Source organism: Lynx canadensis, chromosome D1 (genome assembly GCF_007474595.2).
Source record: "Lynx canadensis isolate LIC74 chromosome D1, mLynCan4.pri.v2, whole genome shotgun sequence".
Taxonomy (NCBI): domain Eukaryota; kingdom Metazoa; phylum Chordata; class Mammalia; order Carnivora; family Felidae; genus Lynx; species Lynx canadensis.
In genome coordinates this window covers 71274225-71298958 of record NC_044312.2, presented here as the reverse complement: position 1 = coordinate 71298958, position 24734 = coordinate 71274225, and the positions used below count along the sequence as shown (strand labels likewise).

Genomic DNA, 24734 nt, shown 5'->3' with positions numbered 1-24734 from the left:
CTGATCTGTGGTTACCGGAAGCAGGGAGTGGTGGAGAGGGAATTGGAAGAAGGTGGTCGAAAGCTACAAGCTTCCAGTTATAAGATAAATAAGTACTAGGGATGTAATGTACAGCATGACCATAGTTAACACAGTTGTATGGTATATATAAAGTTAGGAGAATAAAGCCAAAGTGCTATCACAAGGAGAAAATTTTTCATTTTTTTTTTGTTTTGTATGTGTATGATATAGTGGATATTAACTAAATATTATGGTAATCATTTCACCATATAGGTAAAAATCATTATGCTATACACTTTATCTTATCCAGTGCTATATGTCAATTTTATCTCAGTAAAACTGAGAAAAAAATATTGCTTTGGCTGTGTACAACATTATAGAATAATTGAATACTTTTGTTAGCAAGGTACAGCTTATATACAACATATATATAGATCATGTATTGAAATGCACAAGCAAAAAAGTTGATGAAGAGGCATCAATTTCTGCCTGAGAGTTTCCAGCGTCTCAACCTGCCCTACAGATTTTAGACTTGTCTGTTCTCGGATCACACAAAGTATTTACGTGAAATTGAATATACACATAAATATATTTGAAGTGATATCACCTACCCAGGAAAGCTTTTCTATCTGGATTAGGTTAGAATACAACCTCCTGTGCCTACTCCAAAGATACTGTTTATCACACTGTGCTCTAATTGCCCCCTTCCTTCATGCCTCAAATACCAATCAAGCATCTACCATACTTGATTCTATGTTAAGTGTTACAGTGGAGAGCAAAACGGATGCAGTCCCTGTGTGAATGGAACTTTCAGTCTAAGGGGGGGTAGACATTAACCAAATAACTACGCTATTAGATATATAAACTAAAACAAGTAGTGAGCTGAAAGAAAGGTATGACCACTCTTTAAAATCAAATAAATATAACCTAGACTCAGAGAGTGGCAAGTCTGGAGAGGCTTCCTTGAGGAAGCAATGCTCAGCAGAGATCTGAAGATGAGTAAGACTTAACTGGAAATAGAGAATAAGGGGAGACCAGACCAGTGGAAAAGATACTGTGACTGGAAGAACATGCAGATTCTGACAAATTTAAAAAATGCCAATGTGGGGGCGCCTGGGTGGCGCAGTCGGTTAAGCGTCCGACTTCAGCCAGGTCACGATATCGCGGTCCGTGAGTTCGAGCCCCGTGTCAGGCTCTGGGCTGATGGCTCGGAGCCTGGAGCCTGTTTCCGATTCTGTGTCTCCCTCTGTCTCTGCCCCTCCCCCGTTCATGCTCTGTTTCTCTCTGTCCCAAAAATAAATAAAAACGTTGAAAAAAAAAATGCCAATGTGACTAGAACTCAGAGTGGGAGGGAGAGCATAGTGAGAATTCAGACTGGAACGATAGTCAGGTGCCACATTATATGTAACTTTGTGGACTGTATTAAGGGTTTTGTACAGGACCTGGCAGATCGTTGACTATCTCTGTGAAGGCAAGAAACCACACATACAATCTTCCTAGATTTACAGATAAGCCAAGATCTCCAGGAAGTCTCAAAACTACCCCCTCTTTATGGAAACAATTAATCTTATCATTGCCCTGGCAAGCCAGAGTAGGAGAGATGAAGCCCAGATTTATAGCGCTTGGCTCAGGGCCCTGCCAGAGACAAGGGCAAGACTTTTGTTAGCTCTACCCATCACTTACACGCAGCAGCTATTACAAGAATATCCAGAAAAGTTTCATCAAGAGCAGAAATATCTGAGGATCCAAATAATTGAAGAGCCTTACCCCCTACTCCAGAGGCATTCTTGAGAATGAATTGTTGATTGTCTAGGATAGATCCAGGTAAAGACATGGCTCTTAGAAAGTTAAGTCAAGCTAGGACTTCATAGTGAAGAAAACAGAATTTTCTTGAAATTTCAACAATTACGAACCAGTCCTTGCTTCCAAGGTATGCTCTTAGTCACAGCCAATTCTCCCTGGAGACAGCCAAGTGAAGCAGGAGAGCAGAAAAAGTAAATTCTCTCCTGCTACCAGAGGAGTTTTCTAACAATTAGAGTGATCCAAAGATAGAATGAGCTACCTCAGAAGATAGTGATCTCAAAACTTCAAAAATAAGCTAGTAGGCCACTTGGGGTGTTATAGAGGAGATTCAAGCTTATGGGTTGGTCTACATGAACTTAATGGTTTCTTCCCACCATGAGAATCTCAGAGGCAGAAAGAATAATGTGAATGAGTAACCATAGGATAGAGAGAACTGAGAACTGAGCAAGAGAAAGAGGCTGCTTGTAAAAAGCATTCAGTTATAAAGAACAGAAGGGCTTAATTTTGTTTGGAGTAGAAGCAGTTTATGCCATTGTACCTAATCTGATCTGGGTTTGGGAATGAAGAGGAAGAAATCTAACAGTGCATTCTTTCTGGGAACTGTGGCTTCCAACTTGAAATTAGGTCTGCACATCTACCCAACTCCAGTGAATGTGCTCTTCAGATTTTGGTATTGGGCTAGGGTTATTATGGTGAAGATGGATATTAGTTATCTGTAGCTGTGTAGCAAATTATCTCAAAATGTAGCTCAGAAGAACAAATATTTTATCTTGTCACACAGATTCTGAGACTATCTAGGAGTGGTTCAGCTGGGTGGTTCAGGCTCAGGGTCCCTCTCTACATAGATAAATAGGTAGATAGATACAAATATTTTATACTCCAGCTCTCACCTGGGTCTAGAATCATATGCAGGTTCAAACAGGGCTAAAGAAGTCTCTCCTAAGCTACCTTATTTGGTTGTTGCAGACTTTATTCCTGGCTATTGGACAGAGACATGGACCCCTCCATAACCTGCTTTAATGGCCTCATGACATGGCATCAGGCTTCCCAAGGAATAAGTGATTCAAGAGGGAGAGAAACATGAATGAGTGAGTGAAATAGTGCCCACAAAGGAAGCAGGACTATTATCTACAATATAAAAGATCTCCTATAACAGACAAGCAGCCCCCCCTCCTAAAAAAAATGGACAAAGTATTTGAACAGAAATTCCACAAAAGAAGATAAACAAATGGCCAAAAAACACACGAGGAGATACTCAATTATCACTAATCATTAGGGAAACAAAATTAAAACCCACAATAAGAGATGGTTACAGAGTAATAATAATAGCTAAAATTTAAAAGACTGAAAATACTGAGCATTGGCAAGGACATGCGGAATGAGTTAAGTGATCATAATATACTTCTGCTGTAGTGTAAAATGTCAGAGCCATTAAAAAAAACTTTACTTATACACACATTTACCATACCACTTCCAGTAATTTAAGAATAATGAATTCAGCTTTTCACAAAAGACTGTACATAAATGTTTATAAGAGTATCATTTATGATAGCCAAGTCAAGAAACAATTCATTTGTGGGTCCATCCAACAAATTGTGTACACATGAAATATTTCTTTTTTTTTTTAATGTTTTAATGTTTATTTTTGAGAGAGACGGAGAGAGAGAGTGTGAACAGTGGAGGGGCAGAGAGAAAGGGAGACACAAAATCCGAAGCAGGCTCCAGGCTCTGAGCTGTCAGCAGAGCCTGATGCGGGGCTCGAATTCACAAACCATGAGATCATGACTTGAGCTGAAGTCGGACGCTTAACTGACTAAGCCATCCAGGCGCCCCAACATGAAATATTTCTTAATTCTCCCTCTTCCCAGATAATTATATATTGATACACATAGCAGTATAAATAAATCTCAGTCATTATGCTAAGTGGAACATCTTAGGGAAAGAACATACATACCATCTGTCTATCTCTGGGAAAATGAATCTGCAATGATAGAAATCAGGTCAATGATTGTATGGGATAGGGGTTTGAGAGATACTGACTTCAGAGTGTCATGAGGAACATCTGGGACAAAGAAAATATTCCATACCTTTTTCTGTGGTGATGGTTACATGGAGAACATTTGGCAAAACTCATGGAAATGTAATTTAAAACATATAATGTTTTATTGTGCAACTTATACCTTATGAAACTTGATTTTAAAAATAAGAAAAAAGGCTCTTGGGTGGCTCAGTTGGTTGAGCTCAGTCCACTTCGGCTCAGGTCATGATCTCATGGTTCATGAGTTCAAGCCCCACATCAGGCTTGCTGTTGTCAGCACAGAGCCCACTTCAGATCCTAGTTCCCTCTCTGTCTCTCTCTGTGCCTCCCCACTTCTCTCTCTCAAAAATAAATAAATATTTTAAAAATAGGAAAAATGTTCAAAATATTTAAACAACAATTTTAGAATGGGAGGGATAATTCATAGAAACAAAATAATATTTGGAAACTTTATTGCTTTCTACCCAGGCAAAAATACCATATATTATTCAACGTTTATTTATTTTTGGGACAGAGAGAGACAGAGCATGAACGGGGGAGGGGCAGAGAGAGAGGGAGACACAGAATCGGAAACAGGCTCCAGGCTCTGAGCCATCAGCCCAGAGCCTGACGCGGGGCTCGAACTCACAGACCGCGAGATCGTGACCTGGCTGAAGTCGGACGCTTAACCGACTGCGCCACCCAGGCGCCCCCAAAAATACCATATATTAAATAGCATACTTAATCACATGGATATAGATATAGATATAGATATAGATATAGATATAGATATAGATATCTACAAATGTAATTTTATGCCTTAGGGAAATTTTTCTGGTATTTTTAAATCATTATGGGAAAGGATCTTTTAATAAACCTCATAGAAAATTTCAATTTCTCATGTAAAAAATTATAAAGATCATTTGATCAAAACTCAGTGCAAAAGCATAGAACTGATAACTGAAGCATACTTTTAAAAGCTATTTTAAATTAAAAAAAAAAAACTACTACACAACTTTTGAGTCAAAGTGGAAGTCAAAACAAAAATTATAGACTTTTAAAGGCAAGATCTTTACATCTCATAACATGTTATACAGTTAAAGGATGAACTCAGAGAACAAAATAATAAACATATAATAAATGTATAATATTTAAGATAGTGGTAAATTCTATGAATAAGAATAAAACTGAATAAGGTAGACAGAGACTGATCAAAGAAGGAATACCATTTTGGTCAAGGAAGCCTTCACTGAGAAACTGACATTTCAGTAAAGTTCTGAAGGAAAGGAGGGAGGCAATCATACAGACATTGAGAGGACAGGATTCTAGGGTGAAAAATAATTAGCAAGTGCCAAGACCCTGAGGAAGCTGGTAGTGGAGCAAGCGATGGGTAAATTAGTAGAAAGGGAAATCAGAGAAATGATGTGGGATCAAATCATATAGTACTTCTTAGGCTACCGCAAGGACTCTAACTTGTATTCTAGTGGATGGGAAGCCTGTGAAAGGTTTTGAGCAGAGGATAAACATGATATAACTTATGTTTTACAAGGATCATTCCAGAATTGTCTATGTAGCAAAAAGGGTAGAAACAGGGAGATCAGGTGGGAGGTTGTTGTAATAATCCAGGTAAAACATGATGGAGACTTGGATCAGGAGAGACTCAGTGGAGGTGGGGGAGAATTGGTTAAATACAAGTAATCAAGGAAAAGAGAATATAGGCCATCTGATTTAATAATTCAACTCAGAAATCTAAAGAGACCAGCTAAACAACCTTTTCAATCAACTGAGTGAAGGTAATTAAGTGGGCAGGAAAGAAATGAGTGAATTAGAAACCAAAAAGATATATAGTGAAAGATATACATAGAAATAAAAAATAAATAAATTATGTTCTTTGTAAAGTCTGATAAAATAAATTTTTGGTAAAGTAAGTAAGGAAAAAGAAAAGGGAAAATACAGATATATAACATTCAGAATGGAAAAGAAGACATAAACAAATATGAATACTTTAAGCTATAATGAAAAGATACAATTTGCTAATCATGCAAAAATTCAAATTAACAAGTTGCACAAAAATATAAGTGAATCAAGGATAGAATATTTTTATATTCTTTGGGTAAATACATAGTAGTACAATTGCTGGATCATAGAGTAGTCACCCCAATATTTTATAGCTCATTACCTACAATAGCCAAATTATGGAACCAGCCCAAGTGTCCATAGACTGATGAGTGGGTAAAGAAGTGTACACACACACACACACACACACACACACACACACACACTGGAATATTAGTCAACCATAAAAAAGGAATGAAATCTCACCATTTGCAATGACATGAATGAAGCTAGAGAGCATTATGCTAAGTGAAATAAGTCAGTCAAAGATGAAACCATATGATTTCACTCATATGTGGAATTTAAGAAGCAAAACAAGCAAAGGGAAAGACAAGAGAGAGAGAGGCAAACCAAAAACAGACTCTTAACTATAGAGAACAAATTGATGGTCACCAGAAGGGAGGTGAGTGGGGGGATGGGTTAAATAGGTGATGAGGATTAAGGAGGGCACTTTGTGATGAGCATTGGGTGATGTATGGAAGTGTTGAATCACTGTATCATACATCTGAAACTAGTATTACACTGTATGTTAACTAACTGGAATTTAAATAAAAACTTCAAAAAAATAATAGAATAATAATAGAGTAGACTGACCATAGTGGAAATTGAAAAACCTTGTTAAGAATTATGTTATAAAAGGAACTCTGTGAGAAAGTTTTAGAAGTGTATTATATAAAGGCACAGATAGTTTCCATGTTATTTACATTGACCTAAAACGGAAGAAGTTCAAAAGTTTGCCAACTCATTTGATAACTTTGGCAGAGCCCCAATACTAACTTTAACAATAGTAGTACAAACTCCTAAATAAATGACAACAAATTGAATTTGGAAGCACATTTTATTTATTTATTTTTAAATTTTTCTTTATTTTTTTTGCAATATATAAAGTTTATTGTCAAATTGGTTTCCGTACAACACCCAGTGCTCATCCCAAAAGGTGCCCTCCTCAATACCCATCACCCACCCTCCCATCCCCCCCATCAACCCTCAGTTTGTTCTCAGTTTTTAAGAGTCTCTTATGCTTTGGCTCTCTTCCACTCTAACCTCTTTTTTTTTTTTCCTTCCCCTCCCGCATGGGTTTCTGTTAAGTTTCTCAGGATCCACATAAGAGTGAAAACACATGGTATCTGTCTTTCTCTGTATGGCTTATTTCAATTAGCATCACACTCTCCAGTTCCATCCATGTTGCTACAAAGGGCCAGATTTCATTCTTTCTCATTGCCATGTGGTACTCCATTGTATATATAAACCACAATTTTTTTATCCATTCATCAGTTGATGGACATTTAGGCTTTTTCCATAATTTGGCTATTGTTGAGAGTGCTGCTATAAACATTGGGGTACAAGTGCCCCTATGCATCAGTACTCCTGTATCCCTTGGGTAAATTCCTAGCAGTGCTACTGCTGGGTCATAGGGTAGGTCTATTTTTAATATTTTGAGGAACCTCCACACTGTTTTCCAGAGTGGCTGCACCAATTTGCATTCCCACCAACAGTGGAACAGGGTTCCCATTTCTCCACATCCTCTCCAGCATCTATAGTCTCCTGATTTGTTCATTTTGGCCACTCTGACTGGCGTGAGGTGATATCTGAGTGTGGTTTTGATTTGTATTTCCCTGATGAGGAGCGACGTTGAGCATCTTTTCATGTGCCTGTTGGCCATCCGTATGTCTTCTTTAGAGAAGTGTCTATTCATGTTTTCTGCCCATTTCTTCACTGGGTTATTTGTTTTTCGGGTGTGGAGTTTGGTGAGCTCTTTATAGATTTTGGATACTAGCCCTTTGTCCGATATGTCATTTGCAAATATCTTTTCCCATTCCGTTGGTTGCCTTTTAGTTTTGTTGGTTGTTTCCTTTGCTGTGCAGAAGCCTTTTATCTTCATAAGGTCCCAGTAGTTCATTTTTGCTTTTAATTCCCTTGCCTTTGGGGATGTGGAAGCACATTTTAATACATACCCTCTGGCCAGCCAAAACAGTGTAGAGATTTAAGACACCAGACTCTGGAACCAGATAGCCTAGGAACAGGTTTGCTATGGATCTGCTAGCTGTGTGGCTTTGGTCAATCTATTTAATTTCTCTGTATCTCAGTTTCATTATCCATCAAATGGGGCTTCTGATAGTAACTACTTTATGCAGTCATTGTAAAGATTAAGAGAGTAATTCTGTGGGGGCACCTGGGTGGCTCAGTGGGTTAAGTGTCCAACTCTTGATTTTGACTCAGGTCATGATCTCACAGTTCGAGAGTTTGAGCCCTGCATCAGGCTCTGTGCTGACAGCTCAGAGCTTGCTTGGGATTCTCTCTCTACCCCTCCCCAGCTTCCCCCTCCCTTTCTGTCTCTCTCAAAAATAAATAAATAAACTTAAAGGAGTAACTCTGTGAAGCACTTATTATAAGCCAAGCATATAGTAAGCACTCAAAAATATTAATGACTATTAATTTCTATGTTTGGAGATATATTGTTCGTATTAGCAAGTCAAAGGAGAAAAACCATAAGGTAATGTTGTTAGATATCAAAAGTATTTTGATAACGTTTCATATTCATTTATTATTTTAAAAAAGTTCTAGTATACAGTAAGAAGAAAAATATTTTCTTAAAATAATTAAGAAGCTCCATTTGAAATCTGTAGCCTTCATCATCAAGGATGCCTATTATCACCAACATTGTCATGATGTGATACAAAAAGAACAAAAAATATGAAATAACATTTATTATTATTTACAAATGATACATTCATCTACCTAGAAAACCCAATGCCAGTCTAAATCCAAACCGGATTTTTAAACAATTGGTAATTATTCTAACTTTCTTCTAGAAGAAAAATAATGTATAAAAATTGCCAAGAGCATGTTGAAACAGAGAAGTATTGGGGTGCCTAGGTGGCACAGTTGGTTAAGCAATTGACTCTTGATTTTGCCTCAGGTCATGATCTCACACCTGTGAGATCAAGCCCGGGGTCAGGCTCTGTGCTGACAGCAGGAGCCTCCTTGGATTCTCTCTCTCTCTCCCTCTCTCTCTGTGCCCCTCCTCCACTTGTGCTTGCTTGCACACTTGCTGTCTCTCAAAATAAATAAACATTAAGAACATGGGAGAGAGAGAGAGAAGTATGAGGTGCTTTTGGCTTATACGAGGCCTCATCTTTTACAAGTGCAAGAGATATACATATCAACACAAGAGAAAAGAAAGACCAGAAGAAGATAGCATATGATAAGGGTGGTGTTTCAAATCATTATGAAAATTGTTGGCTAATTAATAAATGTTTTGTGAAAAGTAGACATAATCTTATTATTAATAAAATCTGTCACTCCATTGCATTTGTAAATACTGTATGTTTTCTGAAATTCATCATATTGTCAGGCGATATTTGCAGAACCAAATTTGAACCATGCGTTTTGGAAGTGATTCCAAAAGCCGAAGGCTTATTGAGTAGGGTACATTAATTCTATAATAAGAACTCTTGATATACATATTTCACCTGCAATTCTGTCAGTTTTTATTTCACATAATTTGAGGCTGTGTTGTTGGATGCATGTGTGTCTATTATCAATAGATATTCTTGCCACTTTGCTCCTTTTCCCACTAGATGATCTCTTTCCTTTTCCAATAAGGTTTTTTTCCTCCTGAATTCTATTTTAATCATATATAATGAAGCTCAACTTGTTTTTCTTCATATTTGTCTTATGTATCTTTTCCTACCCATCTATTTTAAATAATTTTGAATCCTAAGTGTTTATTTCATAGAAAAAAAAAATCATTGCTAGAGCCTTAAAAGAAAGTGCAACCTGATAGTCTTGGTCTTTTATTTGGTGACTTTAATTAATTTACAATTATTTTAAAGCTATGTGAATACTTATTACTGCCATCTTTTCTCAAATTGTGCATTAACTATATGTCAGGGGTCTTTTTCATGAACAGGTCTTTTTTTTTTTTTAATTTACATCCAAATTAGTTAGCATATAGTGAACAATGATTTCAGGAGTAGATTCCTTAATGCTTCTTACCCATTTATCCCATCACCCCTCCCATACCCCCTCCAGTAACCCTCTGCTTGTTCTCCATATTTATAAATCTCTTATATTTTGTCCCTTTCCCTGTTTTTATATTATTTTTTTCCCTTCCCTTATGTTCATCTGTTTTGTCTCTTAAAGTCCTCATATGAGTGAAGTCATGATTTTTTGTCTTCTTCTGACTAATTTCACTTAGCATAATACCCTCTAGTTCCATCCACATAGTTGCAAATGGCAAGATTTCATTCTTTTTTATTGCCAAGTAATACTCCATTGTCTATATATAACACATCTTCTTTATCCATTCATCCATCGATGGACATTTGGGCTCTTTCCAAACTTTGGCTATTGTTGATAGTGCTGCTATAAACATTGGGGTGCATGTGCCCCTTCGAAACAGCACACCTGCATCCCATGGATAAACACCTAGTAGTGCAATTGGTGGGTCATAGGGTAGTTCTATTTGTAGTTTTTTGAGGAACCTCCATACTGTTTTCCAGAGTGGCTGTACCAGCTTGCATTCCCAATGAACAGGTCTTTCCACTGAACAGAACAGATTCTGTTTCAGTATTAAAAATGTATGCATTCTTAAAAAAAAAATTTTTAAAAAAGGGGGCGCCTGGGTGGCTCAGTTGGTTGAGCAGCCGACTTCGGCTCAGGTCATGATTTCGCGGTCCGTGAGTTCAAGCCCCGCGTCGGGCTCTGTGCTGACAGCTCAGAGCCTGGAGCCTGTTTCAGATTCTGTGTCTCCCTCTCTCTGACCCTCCCCCGTTCATGCTCTGTCTCTCTCTCTCTCAAAAATAAATAAACATTAAAAATTTTTTTTAAATGTATGCATTCTTTTTAAATTTTATGATATGTCCCTTAATATAAAAGACCTATACTTATGACATTTATTTTTACTAAACATGAGTATAAATGACCGTCCATATATTCCAGTACTCAGTTTAGAAAATGATACCTAAGGAAACAAAACCATGGTGGGTGCTGCCTTTATACCCCCCTTCATGACATCTTCTTCCCACCCACTCAAAGTTAATAACTTTTAAAAATATGATATTTATTCTCCTTGTACGTAACTATATTTTTGCTACATATATATGTATCCCTAAATTATGTATAGTAATGTTATGCATGTTTTAAATTCAATACAAATGGTACCATCTGTATGTACCTTTTGCAACTTACTTTATTTTGCATCCAACATTATATGTGAGATTTATCCAGGTTGATACATATATTTATATTCATTGTTCTGTAGTGTATTGTACATATCCATTATATGAATAAACCACAATTAGTTTATCTAAGGTATAGATTATCAGATAGATAGATAGATAGATAGATAGATAGATAGATAGATAAAGAGATAATAACGTATGTGAGTTTCAGAAGCAGTAGACTGGAACCAAAACAAAATGAACATTATTTTTTTTAATGCTTATTTATTTTTTGATAGAGAGAGTGAGAGGGGGAAGAGGGGCAGACAGAGAGGGAGAGAGAATCCCAAGCAGGCTCCATACTGTCAGCGCAGAGCTCGATGTGGGGCTCAAACCCATGACCCATGAAATCATGACCTGAGCCGAAACCAAGAGCCGACCGCCCAACTGACTGAGCCACTCAGGTGCCCCAAAGTGAACATTCTTACAATGATTTTAAGGAGATGAAATGCAAATGAACTCATAAAAATAAATGGATAAAATTGCTAAGTTGGACATTAAGCGAATTGACATAAAATCTCAATAAGAGGAAAAACAAGCCATGGTACTAAAAACAGTTCCATCAACTGATGACCCCTGTATTAGTCTGCTCTGGTAGTCATTACAAAATAACACAGATTAAATAGCTTAACAACAGAAATATATTTTCTCTCAGTTCTGGATGCTGGAAGTGCCAGATGAAAATCCCATCAGCATTGATGTGTAGTGAAATCTCACTTTTATCTTACACATGGCTGTCCACCAGCTGTGTCCCCACCTGGCCACTTCTCTGTGTGTACATGGAGAGGGAAAGAGAAAGATCTCAGCTATCTCTCTGTTTTTCTTTTAAAATTTTTTAAATGTTTGTTTATTTTTGAGACAGAGAGAGAGACAGAGTGTGAGTGGATGATGGGAAGAGAGAAAGGGAGACACAGAATCTGAAGCAGGCTCCAGACTCTGAGCTGTCAGCTCAAACCCACAAACCGTGAGATCATGACCTGGGCTGAAGTCAGACATCCAACCGACTGAGCCACCCAGGCGCCCCTATCTCTCTCTGGTTTTATAAGGCCTCCAGTCCTATCAGATCAGGACCCTACCTTTATGACCTCACTTAATCTTAACTGCTCCCTAAAGGCCCTATCTTCCAATACAGTCACATTGGGGGTTAGAGCTTCAGCATATGGATTGTGGAGGTACGTGTTCACTCTCTAATACTCCCAAATCTTATATCCCATTTAGCTTTGCCACAACATTATTATAAAGCAACCTCAAAATCTTAGTGGTTTACAAAAGCAAATATTTATTTTTCTTGGTCATGGGCAGGTAGTAGGGATGAGTGTGATCTCAGCTGGTGTTGGTTGCGTGTGAATCTAGACTGCAGGTCAGGTTTAGGTCCACAGGCTTCATTTTGGAGTCCAGGCTAAAAGGGCAAAGGACACCTAAGCATGTACTTTTCAGGGTGATGCCAGTACCACAAGAGCACAAAACCCAACCACATAAACATGTTTCAAACCTCTGCTTGTACCACATCTACCAGCATCCCATCAGCCAAATCAAGTTACTAGGCTAAGCCCAAAATCAAGGGTCAGGGATGTCCATTTCACCTACATTGTGGCCATGGTGAGAATAAACACACACACACACACACACACACACACACACACACACACTACCATGGGAGCGATAGTTCAACAGGCACAGCGTAGATTCTCAAGCTCCGAGTGTTTGGCATGAGTCTTAATGACACTAGAAGACATTGTTTTGCTATGATGGCCCATGTGGGTTTTGCGTAGTAAAGACTGATGCTGCAGCCACACCATCCATAAGCTAAAAGTCTTTTGTCTCTTCATGTTGTGCTTTGATTCCTCACCCACTCCTTACAGCGCTTCGTAAAGTTCTGAGCCAGTGCACCCTGCTTTTGTTTGGAGAGTTCACATTGGTCACACTCTTTCACTCTGTGAGCTCTGAGTCCATTGAGAAGTATGGTGGGAATTCAATGCAGTATTGGCTTTATTATGGTGAAGTTGCCTTGGATCCCAGACTGAAATGGTTTCTCATCTGTTTCCCCTCCTGATATGACTCCCTAGTCATAGGTATTACTCCTAGAGAGCACCCTGCCTGTCTGCTCTGTTTACAGCGTGGGGAGGAAGCAAAGCTGGTCAGATTAATACAGAGGAGGAGAAATATAGAGCAAGAAGGGTGCTCAAACTAAAGACACAGGCCTTGTGGAGGCAGGAAGCAGAGTCACTGATAACTGGTGGCCACTGCGGAAGCCTCCAGGCTTTTGAAGGAGTCACTCTCTAGGTGACCGAATTCACTGAAGATGAAGGCCCTTGGACAGTTTGGCTTGAAGAAAATCAGGCCCAGAGGGGACCTGGTAGTTGACCATGAACATAAAAAAGAAGACATAACTCCATTACTTCTCTCATTCATTCAATAAATAAATATTTGAGTCCTACCTTGTGCCAGGCATACTGTTCTGTGTATTGGCAATTCAGCAATTAACAAAATAGCCATATCCTTGTCCGTGTGGTACTGACATGGTTTATGGAATGGGGTACAAACATTAAATAAAAAATGTAGATAATATATACTCTGACAGAAGGTAATAAATGGTAAAGACAGAGAAAAAAGGGAGGGAAGAGGGTTAGGGTGTGTTGGCAAGGTGAGGTACAATTTCAGAAAGGATGGCCAGGGTAGGTGATATTTGAATAAAGATCTGGAGGAAATGGGGCCATGGGGTTAGAGCATTGTGCAACAGGTGAGGCAAGTGCAAATACTTGAGGGGGTAGGTGCCAGGGTTGAGGAATAGTAAGGCCAGTGTGTGAGAGGAAATACAAGATGAGGCCAGACAGGTCATGGGGCTGGTGGTGAGAGGAGGGAGGGAAGATCAGTGTGGACCTTGGAAGTCCCCACAATGATCCAGGTGCTTATTCCATGAAGTGGGGAGTCAGTGGAATACTTTGTGCATAATGAAGACATTTGGGTGATTTACCTTTACAGCGCCAGTTGGGCAACAGTGTGGAATACAGACTGAATGGGAACAAGGGTCATATTCTGTGTGCTCCTGAGAAATCATTAGAGTCAGTGGATATAAGGGGGTGACTTTACCAACTAAAGAACCTCACCTAACTGACTATCCACCAGTGAAACCGGGTGCTCAGTCACCTTGGGAGTCAGCAGCACGTAACTGACAGTCCCAGTAGATGTGAGGGTTGTTGACGCTGGGAAATTCCTACATCAAATAAGGCATTAAACTCTGACATCCCAGATTCCTTCCACTAATGAGCATCTCTGGTGCCACAGCATGTATCACCCTAATCTCCCCCAGTTAGAATATAGGCTCCATGAATATAAGGAGTTTTGTCCCTTCTGTTCATTGATCTATCCTGGTGCCTTAAATAGTGTCCAGTAAATAACAGCCACTCAATTAGCATTTGTAAATGTTTGAATGTCCCTATTAAACATATTGCAGGTTTTTAGGGGTGCCTGAGTGGCTTAGTCAAACATCTGACTTTGGCTCAGGTCATGGTCTCCTGGTTTGTGGGTTCGAGCCCCATGTTGGGCTCTGTGCTGACAGTGCAGAGCCTGCTTGATATCCTTTCTCTCTCCCTCTCTCTCTGCCCTTCCCCTACTCATGCTTCCTCTCTCTCAAAATAAATAAATAAACTTAAAAAAAATATTGCAGGTTTTTGAGCATCATACTTTTGTTCTCAGCACCTCAGAGAATAAGAATAGTTGGTTGGATGGCACCTGATGAATTTCCAGGCCTGCCAGTCAGTGTGGTTGCATTTCACACTCTGAGCCATTGTTTCTAAAGGGCTTTGCAGGCGATAGGGTGTATGAAGGGTGCTTATGGGGAGGGACGGCAGGGATGGGCAGTGGCAAAGCTGAGTCAAGGGGAAGTACACAGAGAACCTCTGGTGCTAGGGATCTCTGAACATGAAGGTGGATTGTCTTGGAGATGTCTCGAGTTCTTGTTCCATTAAAGGTGTTTCCTTAAAATCTAAAGATACAGGATACAGAAGACCTATCCCATCCCAAGCATGTTGCCTTTGCTTCGTGGTCAGCCTGGTCAACAAAGTGTTCACAGGTCTTTAGGCTTTCCTTGGAAAAACACCATAAATAGCAGTAGGGACGCCTGTTAAGTGTATTTAAAACCTCTTTTTTTTTTTTTCTCGTCTTAATGAAGTTCACCAGTGACAGTATTTTTTCAAACAAAGAGTTCTGTGTGGGCACAAGCATTATTATGCGTCCCCAGACACCCACCCAGCAGCTATGCCACTTCCCCCTGAGGTTTAACAGGATCGCCAACATCAAAAGGTAGGCTGACGGGGCTCACCTTTGCCACCAGATAAGCCAGTGAGACCTGCTGTTACATTTATTGAACAATCAATACAACAAGATACACAGTAGGTCTTTGCAATGATTTTATTTCATAGTTAGCTTTAGTTTACTTCAGTGTATGTGCTGCCGAAGCGAGCATAGCTTTAGTTTATTTCAAACTAAAGAGAATGTTTTTAATATTAAGCATGCATTTATATGTGTCTTCCATGCTCTGTATCCGATGAGTTGCTTTCATTACAAATTAAAAGTAGACTTTGCTTCATGATGACCTGGAAAAAAACAATAACAGAATTTTGTAACTTTATTGTGAAAATATTGAAATCTATTATCTCATTTACTCTTATATTAATACTAGCTAGTAGATATTGTTGCCTTTGATGCACAAATAGGGAAATTGAAGCTCAAAGAATGTGTGACCCGTGGTCATATGGCTAATAGAAGGCAAATAATTCTTGACTCCAAATGTATGTTCTGAATTCATATGTAAATATACCAAAAGTATGTCCCTACCTTTCAAACTCAAACGATAGAATATTCATAATTATAACTTCATGGGACAGACATTTAAATAGATTTGTATTTTCTAGAAGATTATCCCAGTATCACAGGGAGATACTGGGAAAATGGAGGAAAATGAACCTAAATTTTAGGAGTTTCAGCTACTGGAACTCCCTCTTCTCTTTCCAGACACTGGTTGGGCACATTGCCCTGTGGATTTTTCTACTACATGAGCTTAGGGAGGGTTAAAGTGTGGACTGCATCCCTGCAATACCCAGTTTTCCAGCCTCCCATCTGACAGTACAAGGGCAGTCACCTTCCTGGAGTTGTTTACTGCTTAAGTCCAAGGTCCCTGCGGCGCCTGTTGTAGACTTTGAAGCCCATAGAGGTAGGCAGCAAGTTGGTGTTTGCCACGCTTCCGGCTTTGCTCAGCAGGCCTCCCAGCCAGTGGGCCACACAGGTGGCAGAGTTGCAGGTTCTCTTCTGGACAGTGACTCTGATTAGCAAGGTGGAAAAAGAAGAGAAGACCTGTTAGAGACTGGAACAGATACCTGCCACATAGAACCATCATCGTAAAATTACTGCTCTGAGAGGCACCAGTTAACCTTGTGTCTTTCCTCAATCACAATTATCACTGCAGAAATACACAGGCTCTTGGGGAAAATGCCATGATCACTCCCACAGACATTCCCAGGGGTGTCAGAAAACCCAAGGTGGCTCCGGGTGAGTGACCATGGAACACAGAGCTGTAACAGCCTGTCTTTCCTGTATAAATAAACTACAAATCAAGAAAGGCTTATGAGACACAGAGAATTATGGCCCCAAACTGATCCTAACACGAGGATTGTCTGGAAGTCACATCCCACTCAAAGGCATCAAATATCCCTTGTTAGAAATACAAAAATTCCCCGACTTACCTGGAAGAAAAGGTGATTTTACAGCGTTGGGTCCCCGAGGTGCTTACCTGTTCTTTACTGCTCCTGTTCTTCCTACTTGAGGTTGGTCCAAGGACTAGCTACTCCACCCTGCACCCAGCTACCACAGGGCTGAGGCTACTTCTAAGCACAGGTCCCTGAATCTGGGAAGCCTGTGGTGTGGGCCAGAGCAATAACCACCACCACTCAGGTCTTTTGAGAAATATACTTTTATTCCCCATCGGCAAACACATTCACAAGCAGGACTGAGAAGCCGTGCTGTGATTCCTCAGGGGAAGCACAGGGCTGCCCCCCATCTCTTCCTGCGTGATTCTCTTCTGGCCTGTTCCTCTTGCTCTCCTCCCATCTGAGGTTCCAGACATCCACTGCCATAAAGAAAGCCACCGATACCAGCAACCCGAGAGGACCACATGTATCACGATATAGGAAGGAAGGAAGAAAGGACATTAGAAAAGAGAGGGAGGGGTTTAATAGGCATCCTGGGTCATGCCATCGTGAGGGCCGTGGTCTCTGTCCAAGCTGCTGGCCATGACCCTTTTCTTGCCGGGTGCTCCGACCCCAATTGCAGTCTGAGGGAACGTGTGAAACTTGTTGAGGTCCTGTGTGTATGTGCCCAGCACACAGGTGCTCAGATTACTGCACCGCTTAGCTCGGAAGCTGTCCAGGCTGCAGGGAAAAGACATGCCAGGTGGTACCATGCACCAGGTCTGCCCCTGTGGCGATTGCCCAGAAGGTTAGACCAGGGAGGGGGCACTCTGAGTGGGGGCAGGAGGGGCAGGCAGGAGGGCAGCTCACACATCCTCCATTAGGAGAACTCCGAGGTTTGCTGAGCCAGGGCAGCGTGGGGCAGGGTTGCAGCGGGGAAGGGGTGCCCTTTCCTAGCCTTCCGCATGCCGCTCAGTCCTTCTTGCTCTGCAGAGAGGTCCTTAGGGTAGATGCAGGTGCAGCACATGCCAGGCAGTGCCGGGGCCGGGCCAGGGGCTGGCGTGAGCTCCAGGCTCAGGGGACACGGGGAGGTGGGGCTGGGGAAGGGTGTCTGGCCCCATGACAACATGCACGTCTCCACAGATCCTACACATCTCAAGCCCCCAGACCTACCTCAGGTACTGCTCTACCTGACCCCACCCTCTGCAAGGCCTTTGGCTTCACCTTGCAAATGTGCAATGAAGGCTCCATGTGGATGTGAGAGAATGTCAAGTGCAGGTTTACAAAGAGAAACCAATTTCTAAAATCTCCTGGGATCTGTGGGGTCCATCTGCTGGCCTCACACTTACCAGTCCTAACTCCTCCAATGCTGGGAAATCTCCTCATTGCTTTCAGACCAGTTTCCGGAGAGAGGGATTTCATACCTTCCCCAACTGCTTTCAGAAATGGATCTTTTTACATGTGGTCTAACCATAGTCTCTGTGTGGGACCTCTGTTTTCAGTGGTGCATGAGAATAGCTGGGCCCCAGGCCGAGGAGAGCCATGGCACTGTGCTGACCTCCTGTCCAGCCGTGTTCCATCTTACCTCTTAGGATATGCCTTCCTTGGCAGGACAGGAGGGAGGGGATGCCCTGAGCCAAGTGGAGTGGGGATCCTCACCTGGAGCCCTCGGTCTCCTGCTCCTGCTGCAGTTCACTGGCCTTCCTCTGCACAAAGTCCTTCACCATTGCAGCCAGCAGGAGGCGCAGTTCCTCCTCATTGAGCATAGCAGCATCCTGAGGACTCTCCAGAGCAGACCTGGGGAGGGGAAGAAAACACAATAGAAGCTCTGGGTCGCTGCCTGTCTCTCCCAAGATAAGCAGCCAGGCTTCCTAGTAAAAGCACCAGAAGCATTCTGTGAGATCAATGAGTTATCTGAAATTTATAATAAAGAATATTGTATATCAGTGCTGTTTTTCAATTATGTGCTACACACCTTATATCAGAAAATATACACTCCCCTTTGCCCAGCTCACCAGTAGGTAAACTTTCAGCACACCACAATTTTGAGAATGGAATTGTCTGATCCCAGGAGGAGTGACCTCCAGGCAGGGCTGGCTTACCTGAATGGTGCTGCCTGGAGCATGCCCACCTGGTACAGGGCCAAGATGCCAAGAATCAGGAGAGGAGAGAACTTCCAGAAGCCCATGGCGCTTCTCTGCAAGGGAAAAATAATGTCATTTTCTGTGCCAGTTTGAAGTTCTATGAGCCCAAGAACCTGGACTCTGGTCCTGCTTCTTTCTACCTGTAACTCCCTGGCATGGTGGCTTCAGGCTGGTAATGCCATTCCTTTCCCCAGTGTTTCCTCACTGGGGAAGTGGACTGTGGGAAGATCCAGTGAGACTGAAGCAAGCTATCCTAGCAGATAGCTAACTGGGGAAAGAGGACTCAGTCCATAGCCCCCTCCCCACCACCTCACACACTACATTACCTGCTGGCCAGGTCTCCATTGAAGACAATCCTGGGACAATCTCCTGTTTCCTACCCAGAGCTGTACTCCCTGTGTAAGGCTTTTGATCATATCTGGCCATGGTGGGGGGCGGGGGGGGGGAGTTAGCTAAAAAGGGAGTATCTGCCCCATTGGAATCTTAGGGAAACTGAAGAAACAAATACTACTGCTCACCTGCTCTGCACTCTAGTAGAGAATCCCCTGCAAGAATCAAGTTTAGCAGAGTCTCCTGGAAACCAGGAAAAAAGCTCCCAGGACTCACTACTGGGGCTTTCCTTCCCGGGCTGCCGGCCCCTAGTCATTGCACCTATTTGCCACCCACTGGTGCTGGTCCAGGTTCCGAACCGATTTCCCAGGGACCACTAGGCACAAGACATAATCCCGTGAGCACCCTTGTGTCCTACTGTGTGCACAGTGCCTGCGGAGCTCCAGCGTCCTGAGCGCAAGTGTAGCAAGAGACAGCGAGACTGATGGAAAGATTAGAGCGGGAAGTCTCCGAACTGAGACAGCTCAGTGTACCTGGGGTTTGAATAGCGGAGTAACAGATTTTGTGACGAAGAGACCCAGACAGAAGTGCCCAGAGACTCAAAGATGGGCAGGAAGAGCGGATACAAGAACAACTAATGCAGAAGAGGGAGAGAAGAAGAGGGAGAGAAAGAATCATACAGCAAAGGCAGGAATCTCGGGGCTCACCTGGCAGCAGGCAGCAGGTGGCTTGGAGCCCAGGCGGTGGCAGCTGCGGTAGCGTTGGCGTCGGGCGATGGCGCTGTGGAAGTGTCAGGGACACTTGAGCAGAGCAGTGGCTCAGCTGCCTCCCAGCACCAGCAGCTGCTCTTATTCCCGCCGCTCTGGGTCTGGGTGGGGGGGGGGGGGTCCAAGAGCTCTGAGCAACCAATGAGGGAAAAGATCACGTACCCCAGATGGATTGTGTCACCCATTTGCGTCTAGAACCTAGAACATTCAGCGGGACCATCCCACTTGTATTTGCATTGAGGTCATTGATGCAAGTGGAGGGAGGGAGAGGGATGGGACCAAGAAGGAACATCCTTATAAAGTGAGCAGGAAGTTGAGGGCAGTTTGATGTCATGGTAAATTTCACCGGTGCAGTTCCGCTGCACAGGTTTTGAACATGTGCCCCACTCCGTCCCTAGCTTGCTTTCTTACGGGGCAAGATCCAGGAAGCAGGGAATCCTGGCTCCTCAAGTCTGACCCAAGACCTCCCCACCCCCAACCCCCGTCCAGTGGAGGCTTGGAGGGTTGACAACGTGCATCAGTGTTGATTCTGGGCTGGAATTACTCTGAGGGGCAGAGTTCCCGGGAAGTCAGAGATAGAAGTGATAGCAAGAACTTTGTCAGAACTCAATTCCATCTGTGCCAATTCCATGCTGTAGAATCAAGGGCAGGTAACTTCTTAGCACCTCAACGTACTCACCTTTGAAATGGGGACCATAGTCCCATTTTGACAGTGTGGTGTCCTTAGTAACCATGTACCTGTCCCATAACAAGGTAGAGATTTAGAAGAACACTCAGGCCCAAATGGGGGATTCTGTGAAATCGCGATCGGTTTTCCTTCTTCCCACCCTATGTGGCTTCCTGGACTCCTGCTGAGTGGTCTGTCACGTGCGTAGGAGTGGAGAGCCCCGCTGTGCCTCAGCATAAGTGTGTAAGGCACCAATGCTTCCCAAGCCACCAAACAAACCTCCAGCCCTTCCCTCTTCCTATCCACTATCCATCACCCCAGGTCCTCAGCCTGCTGGAGCCATTTGCTCAGCTGCCCCTTGCTTCCGGCTGCTGTTTGCCAAGTTGTCCCAATGGCGTGCAGTCCCAGCCCTGCGCCCACATCCCCCGCACTTCAGTCCTCCTCTAGAGAGCAGAGAATGCTTGCAGGTACTGAAGAGTCCCTGCGGACACTAACACTCACATTCAAAGCTTTCACACACACAAACTCACTTCTATCTCCAAATCATGTGCCCACTCCCCAGAGCTCAGGCAGGCACAGGGGTCTGACACACGGGACACCCTGTGGGTTCTCTCTGAATCGTAGCCCAGCCTGCCTCCGAGTCTCTCCCCCATAGGATCGCGTGCACACATGGCATGATGCTGATCTGCTCTCATCAAATGCACTCACTCTCATTTTTCAAAAAAAAATATTTATTTTGGGGAGAGCACAAGCAGGGAAGGGACAGAGAGATGGGGAAAGAGGATTCGAGGCGGGACAGAGAGATGGGGACAGAGGATTGGAGGCGGGCTATGTGCTAACAGGCTGACAGCATTGAGCCCGATGCAGTGCTCGAACTCACAAATCGGGAGATCGTGACCTGAGCAAGAGTCGGATGCTCGACCGACTGAGCCGCCCTGTGCCACCGCACTAACTCCCAATTTTAAGCGTGCTCTCTAACATGCAATTATTCAGCACCAGATCCTCTCCGGGACCTATCCCAACTGGAGGGTTTTAGGACCTCTCCACCTGATCTTTCACTCCTCTCCTGCCTGGAGGTCCAAGGTCCTGACTTGCTGCCCTCCGCACAGAGAGTGCCGAGAAAGCGGCTTCTCACTGTTCCGAGGATCTCCGGGTGTGAGCGAGCAGCGCGTCCAAGCCTCAGCCTCTACACACTTTCCCAGCGCGGCAAGCATAACCGTGGCGGCAAGTCTGGTATTCCAGCCACAGTGGGTGGGGACTGCATCACAGGCTGTGGCGGGCAGGCAGAGACCCCAGTTAGGTGGTTTTCCCAGGCAGAGCAGAAATCCTGCCCGGGTACGTCCTATGTGATCCAGGCAACGTACCCGGGCAACGGTGCATCCCTATCCTCAGTCCCCAGAAGCCTTTGCGTTTCATAGAACACACCTGCCTTTTGCCACGTCTCTTTCCCTTCCAGTTTTGTGCCTCTGTGTTGGGGACACCTAACTTCCAAGATGCTCTATTCAGCATTCCTCGCTCTTAACTCCTGGTGCTGCCCCCAACGTGAAGGAGTAAGTTCGGAGCTACAAAACTGTTCTCTGAGTCCACCCCTGATTTACCAAGTAAATTCAAGGAAATTTAGACCTTCGTGTGTACAGATTGCTAGCTTATGTCCAGCTATCCTTAAATCCTCTCCCAACTTAAGGCTAATATATAAATCGCTAAGGAAGGGGCACCTGAGTGGCTCAGTTGGTTACTTGCAGGGACTCTTGGTTTCGGCTCAGGTCAGGATCTCACGGTTCCTGGGTTGGAGCCCTGCATCGGGCTGTGTGCTGACACTGCCGAGACTGCTAGGGATTATCTCACATTGTATCTCTCTCTGCCCCTCCCCCGTTCTCTCTCTCTCTCTCCACCCCCCCCCCAAAATAAAGAACTTTAAAAAATAAATCACCAAGGAAAATACTGATTTTAAAATCGCAATTTGACTGTTTTGCTCTTGATTGATTTTGTAATCTTATTTCGTAACTTGGTGTGAAAGGACCCACGTGTGGGCTCCGTCTGCATCGGGACTCTAGTCCCTGTCTTTGGCCTCATAGCCACGACCTCAGCTGGGGGAACGGTAGCAATGTCTCCTCCCTGCTGTCAGTTCCTGAGTACACAGGCTCTTGGCTGGACACTGAGCCCAGCACCAGGTCCCACAAGATCATCTCCCACAAAGCCCTGAACACTGCTGCCTGGAAGCCTGGGTGAACAAACCACGGAAGTGCATTCTCCAAGAAGTTTAGAAGATCAACAGCCAACAACTTCCTGATCATCTTCTGAGCCAGTTCCAGCCCCCTTCACACAATCAGGGGACCCCTACAGCCATCACTGCCATGGTGGAAGGTATCTGCCAGTACAACTAAGACTACAGGTGCCTCACAGGTACCTCAATCAGATCCCTGACAAGACCTTGTCCATGAGCATAGCGGATGCCTTCACCATAGGGGCACCTCCGACACAGGACACAGTAAGACCCCCTACACACCCCTCTCAAGAAGGACCATGGCACCCCTAGTACCCGCATTGTAGGTAGTCTGCGGGCTGTGCCCCAAGCGATCCGACCGATGCCCTCCTGGACGACAGACTGAGGGCAGTCAGTGTCACCAATTTTGGATGGGGCCGGAATCCCCACTAACTTTCGTCCTGTCCTGCCTTGTTAGCTGAGCTGGGAATTTTCAGCGAGTCAGGGATAACCTCAGTCCCGCTGACTATCCTCTCATTCTCCTTGCACGAAATAATTTAAAGAGAGAAAATAAATCCAAAACCATTTTCTACTGAGCTACATGCCTGATTATCAAGTGAAAGCAAGGAACAAGTTCAGACCTTTCTGTGTGCAGATGGCTTAAACTGAGACAGGCAATCCTTGAAACTTCTCTGGGCTTCTTATGGGACCGCCTGCACACACAGCCTGACAACGATCTGCTCTCATCATACCTGCACTAACTCTCAATTTTAAGCGCACTCCCGAAACACAGTTATGCAGCACCTCAACCCTCTCCAGGACCCAACCCACCTGGAGGGCTTTAGGACCCCTCCACCTGATCTTTCTACTCCAAGCTTGCCGGGAAGGTCGGAGGTTCAGACTTGCTGCCCTCAGCAGGTGGATTGCCTAGAAAGAAGCTGTGCATTGTTGCCAGAATCTCCCAGTCTAAGAGCAGAGTGTGTGATTCTCAGGCTCTACACACTCTCCAGCACCGCTGCAGGTGCGTCGGCAGCCGCGGGCTGCAAATACCCCGCCCATAAGGCGGGCTGTGAACGTGGTTGGTGGGCCTGCATCACGGGGCTGTGCTTGCAGGCAGAGACCCCAGCCAGGCAGAAACCGCTCCGAGTGTGCCGTGAGTGACCAGAACCACAGTGCACCCCCACCCTCGGTCCCCAAAAGCCTCAGTGTTTTAGGACACGTCTGCCTTGTGCCCCATCTCTTCCTCTCCCAGGTTGGTGACCTCTGTGCTCAGGGACACCCTGCTTCCAAGATGTCTTTAATTCAGAGTGCCTCCTTTTTAACTCTTGGCGCGGCACTGCCATGAGGGAACAAAAGCTTGGGGCTGGAGAACTCTGTGCAGGTTATGCTGGCAAGGCTGCAGGGGAACCCAGGAATGGTCAATAGGATGCAAGTGTGCTTAGGCACAGAGTAAAGATTGGTGAGCAGAGCAAGGGACAGGGCTCAGGATGGTGGATCCCAGGCTCAGTGAGTGCATGCCAGAGGCTACACAGACAACCACTGCTGACTCAGTCTAGGACCTTGGCTCAGCAGTTGAGGTTGAGCTTTCCACCTGGAGGTGCGGGGCCAAACTGGTGAAGGCGGCAAGCAGATACTGGATGGCAGGAGAGTTGGACTCTGCCACTTGAGGCAGTCATAGGGGACTTCTCTCAGGTGCCACATACTTTGACAGAAATGATTTCCACTCCAAGTCTTGAAGTTTCTAAATAAGAACGCTATGAAATCATTTGTAAATATGTA

The 24734-nt window shown here is 43.7% G+C and overlaps 1 protein-coding gene across 2 annotated transcripts; it reads right to left on the bottom strand.

Moving 5' to 3' along the window:
- Window positions 1-16309: 16309 nt before the first annotated feature.
- LOC115525659 (calcitonin receptor-stimulating peptide 1-like) lies at window positions 16310-19032 on the bottom strand. Of its 2 annotated transcripts, none has more exons than XM_032595020.1 (3): window positions 18947-19032; window positions 18504-18641; window positions 16310-16480 (listed from the first exon to the last, which is right to left on the bottom strand). In XM_032595020.1, the coding sequence occupies exons 1-3, from the start codon at window positions 19030-19032 to the stop codon at window positions 16315-16317; spliced, it is 390 nt and encodes a 129-aa protein (XP_032450911.1). In that variant the 3' UTR covers window positions 16310-16314. The 2 variants fall into 2 exon arrangements, with proteins under 2 accessions (XP_032450911.1, XP_030188804.1); XM_030332944.1 differs by lacking the exon at window positions 16310-16480 and adding an exon at window positions 17387-17585.
- Between the last annotated feature and the right edge of the window lie 5702 nt (window positions 19033-24734).

What these genes read in the sequence shown, in the direction of transcription:
- LOC115525659 (XM_030332944.1), bottom strand. Translation starts at nt 19,032, where the DNA reads ATGGGCTTCTGGAAGTTCTCTCCTCTCCTGATTCTTGGCATCTTGGCC. An exon ending in CTCCAGGCAGCACCATTCAG is followed by an intron (nt 18,642 to 18,946) that starts GTAAGCCAGCCC and finishes TCCCCTCCCCAG; the next exon opens with GTCTGCTCTGGAGAGTCCTC. An exon ending in CAGGAGACCGAGGGCTCCAG is followed by an intron (nt 17,586 to 18,503) that starts GTGAGGATCCCC and finishes TTTTCCCTGCAG; the next exon opens with CCTGGACAGCTTCCGAGCTA.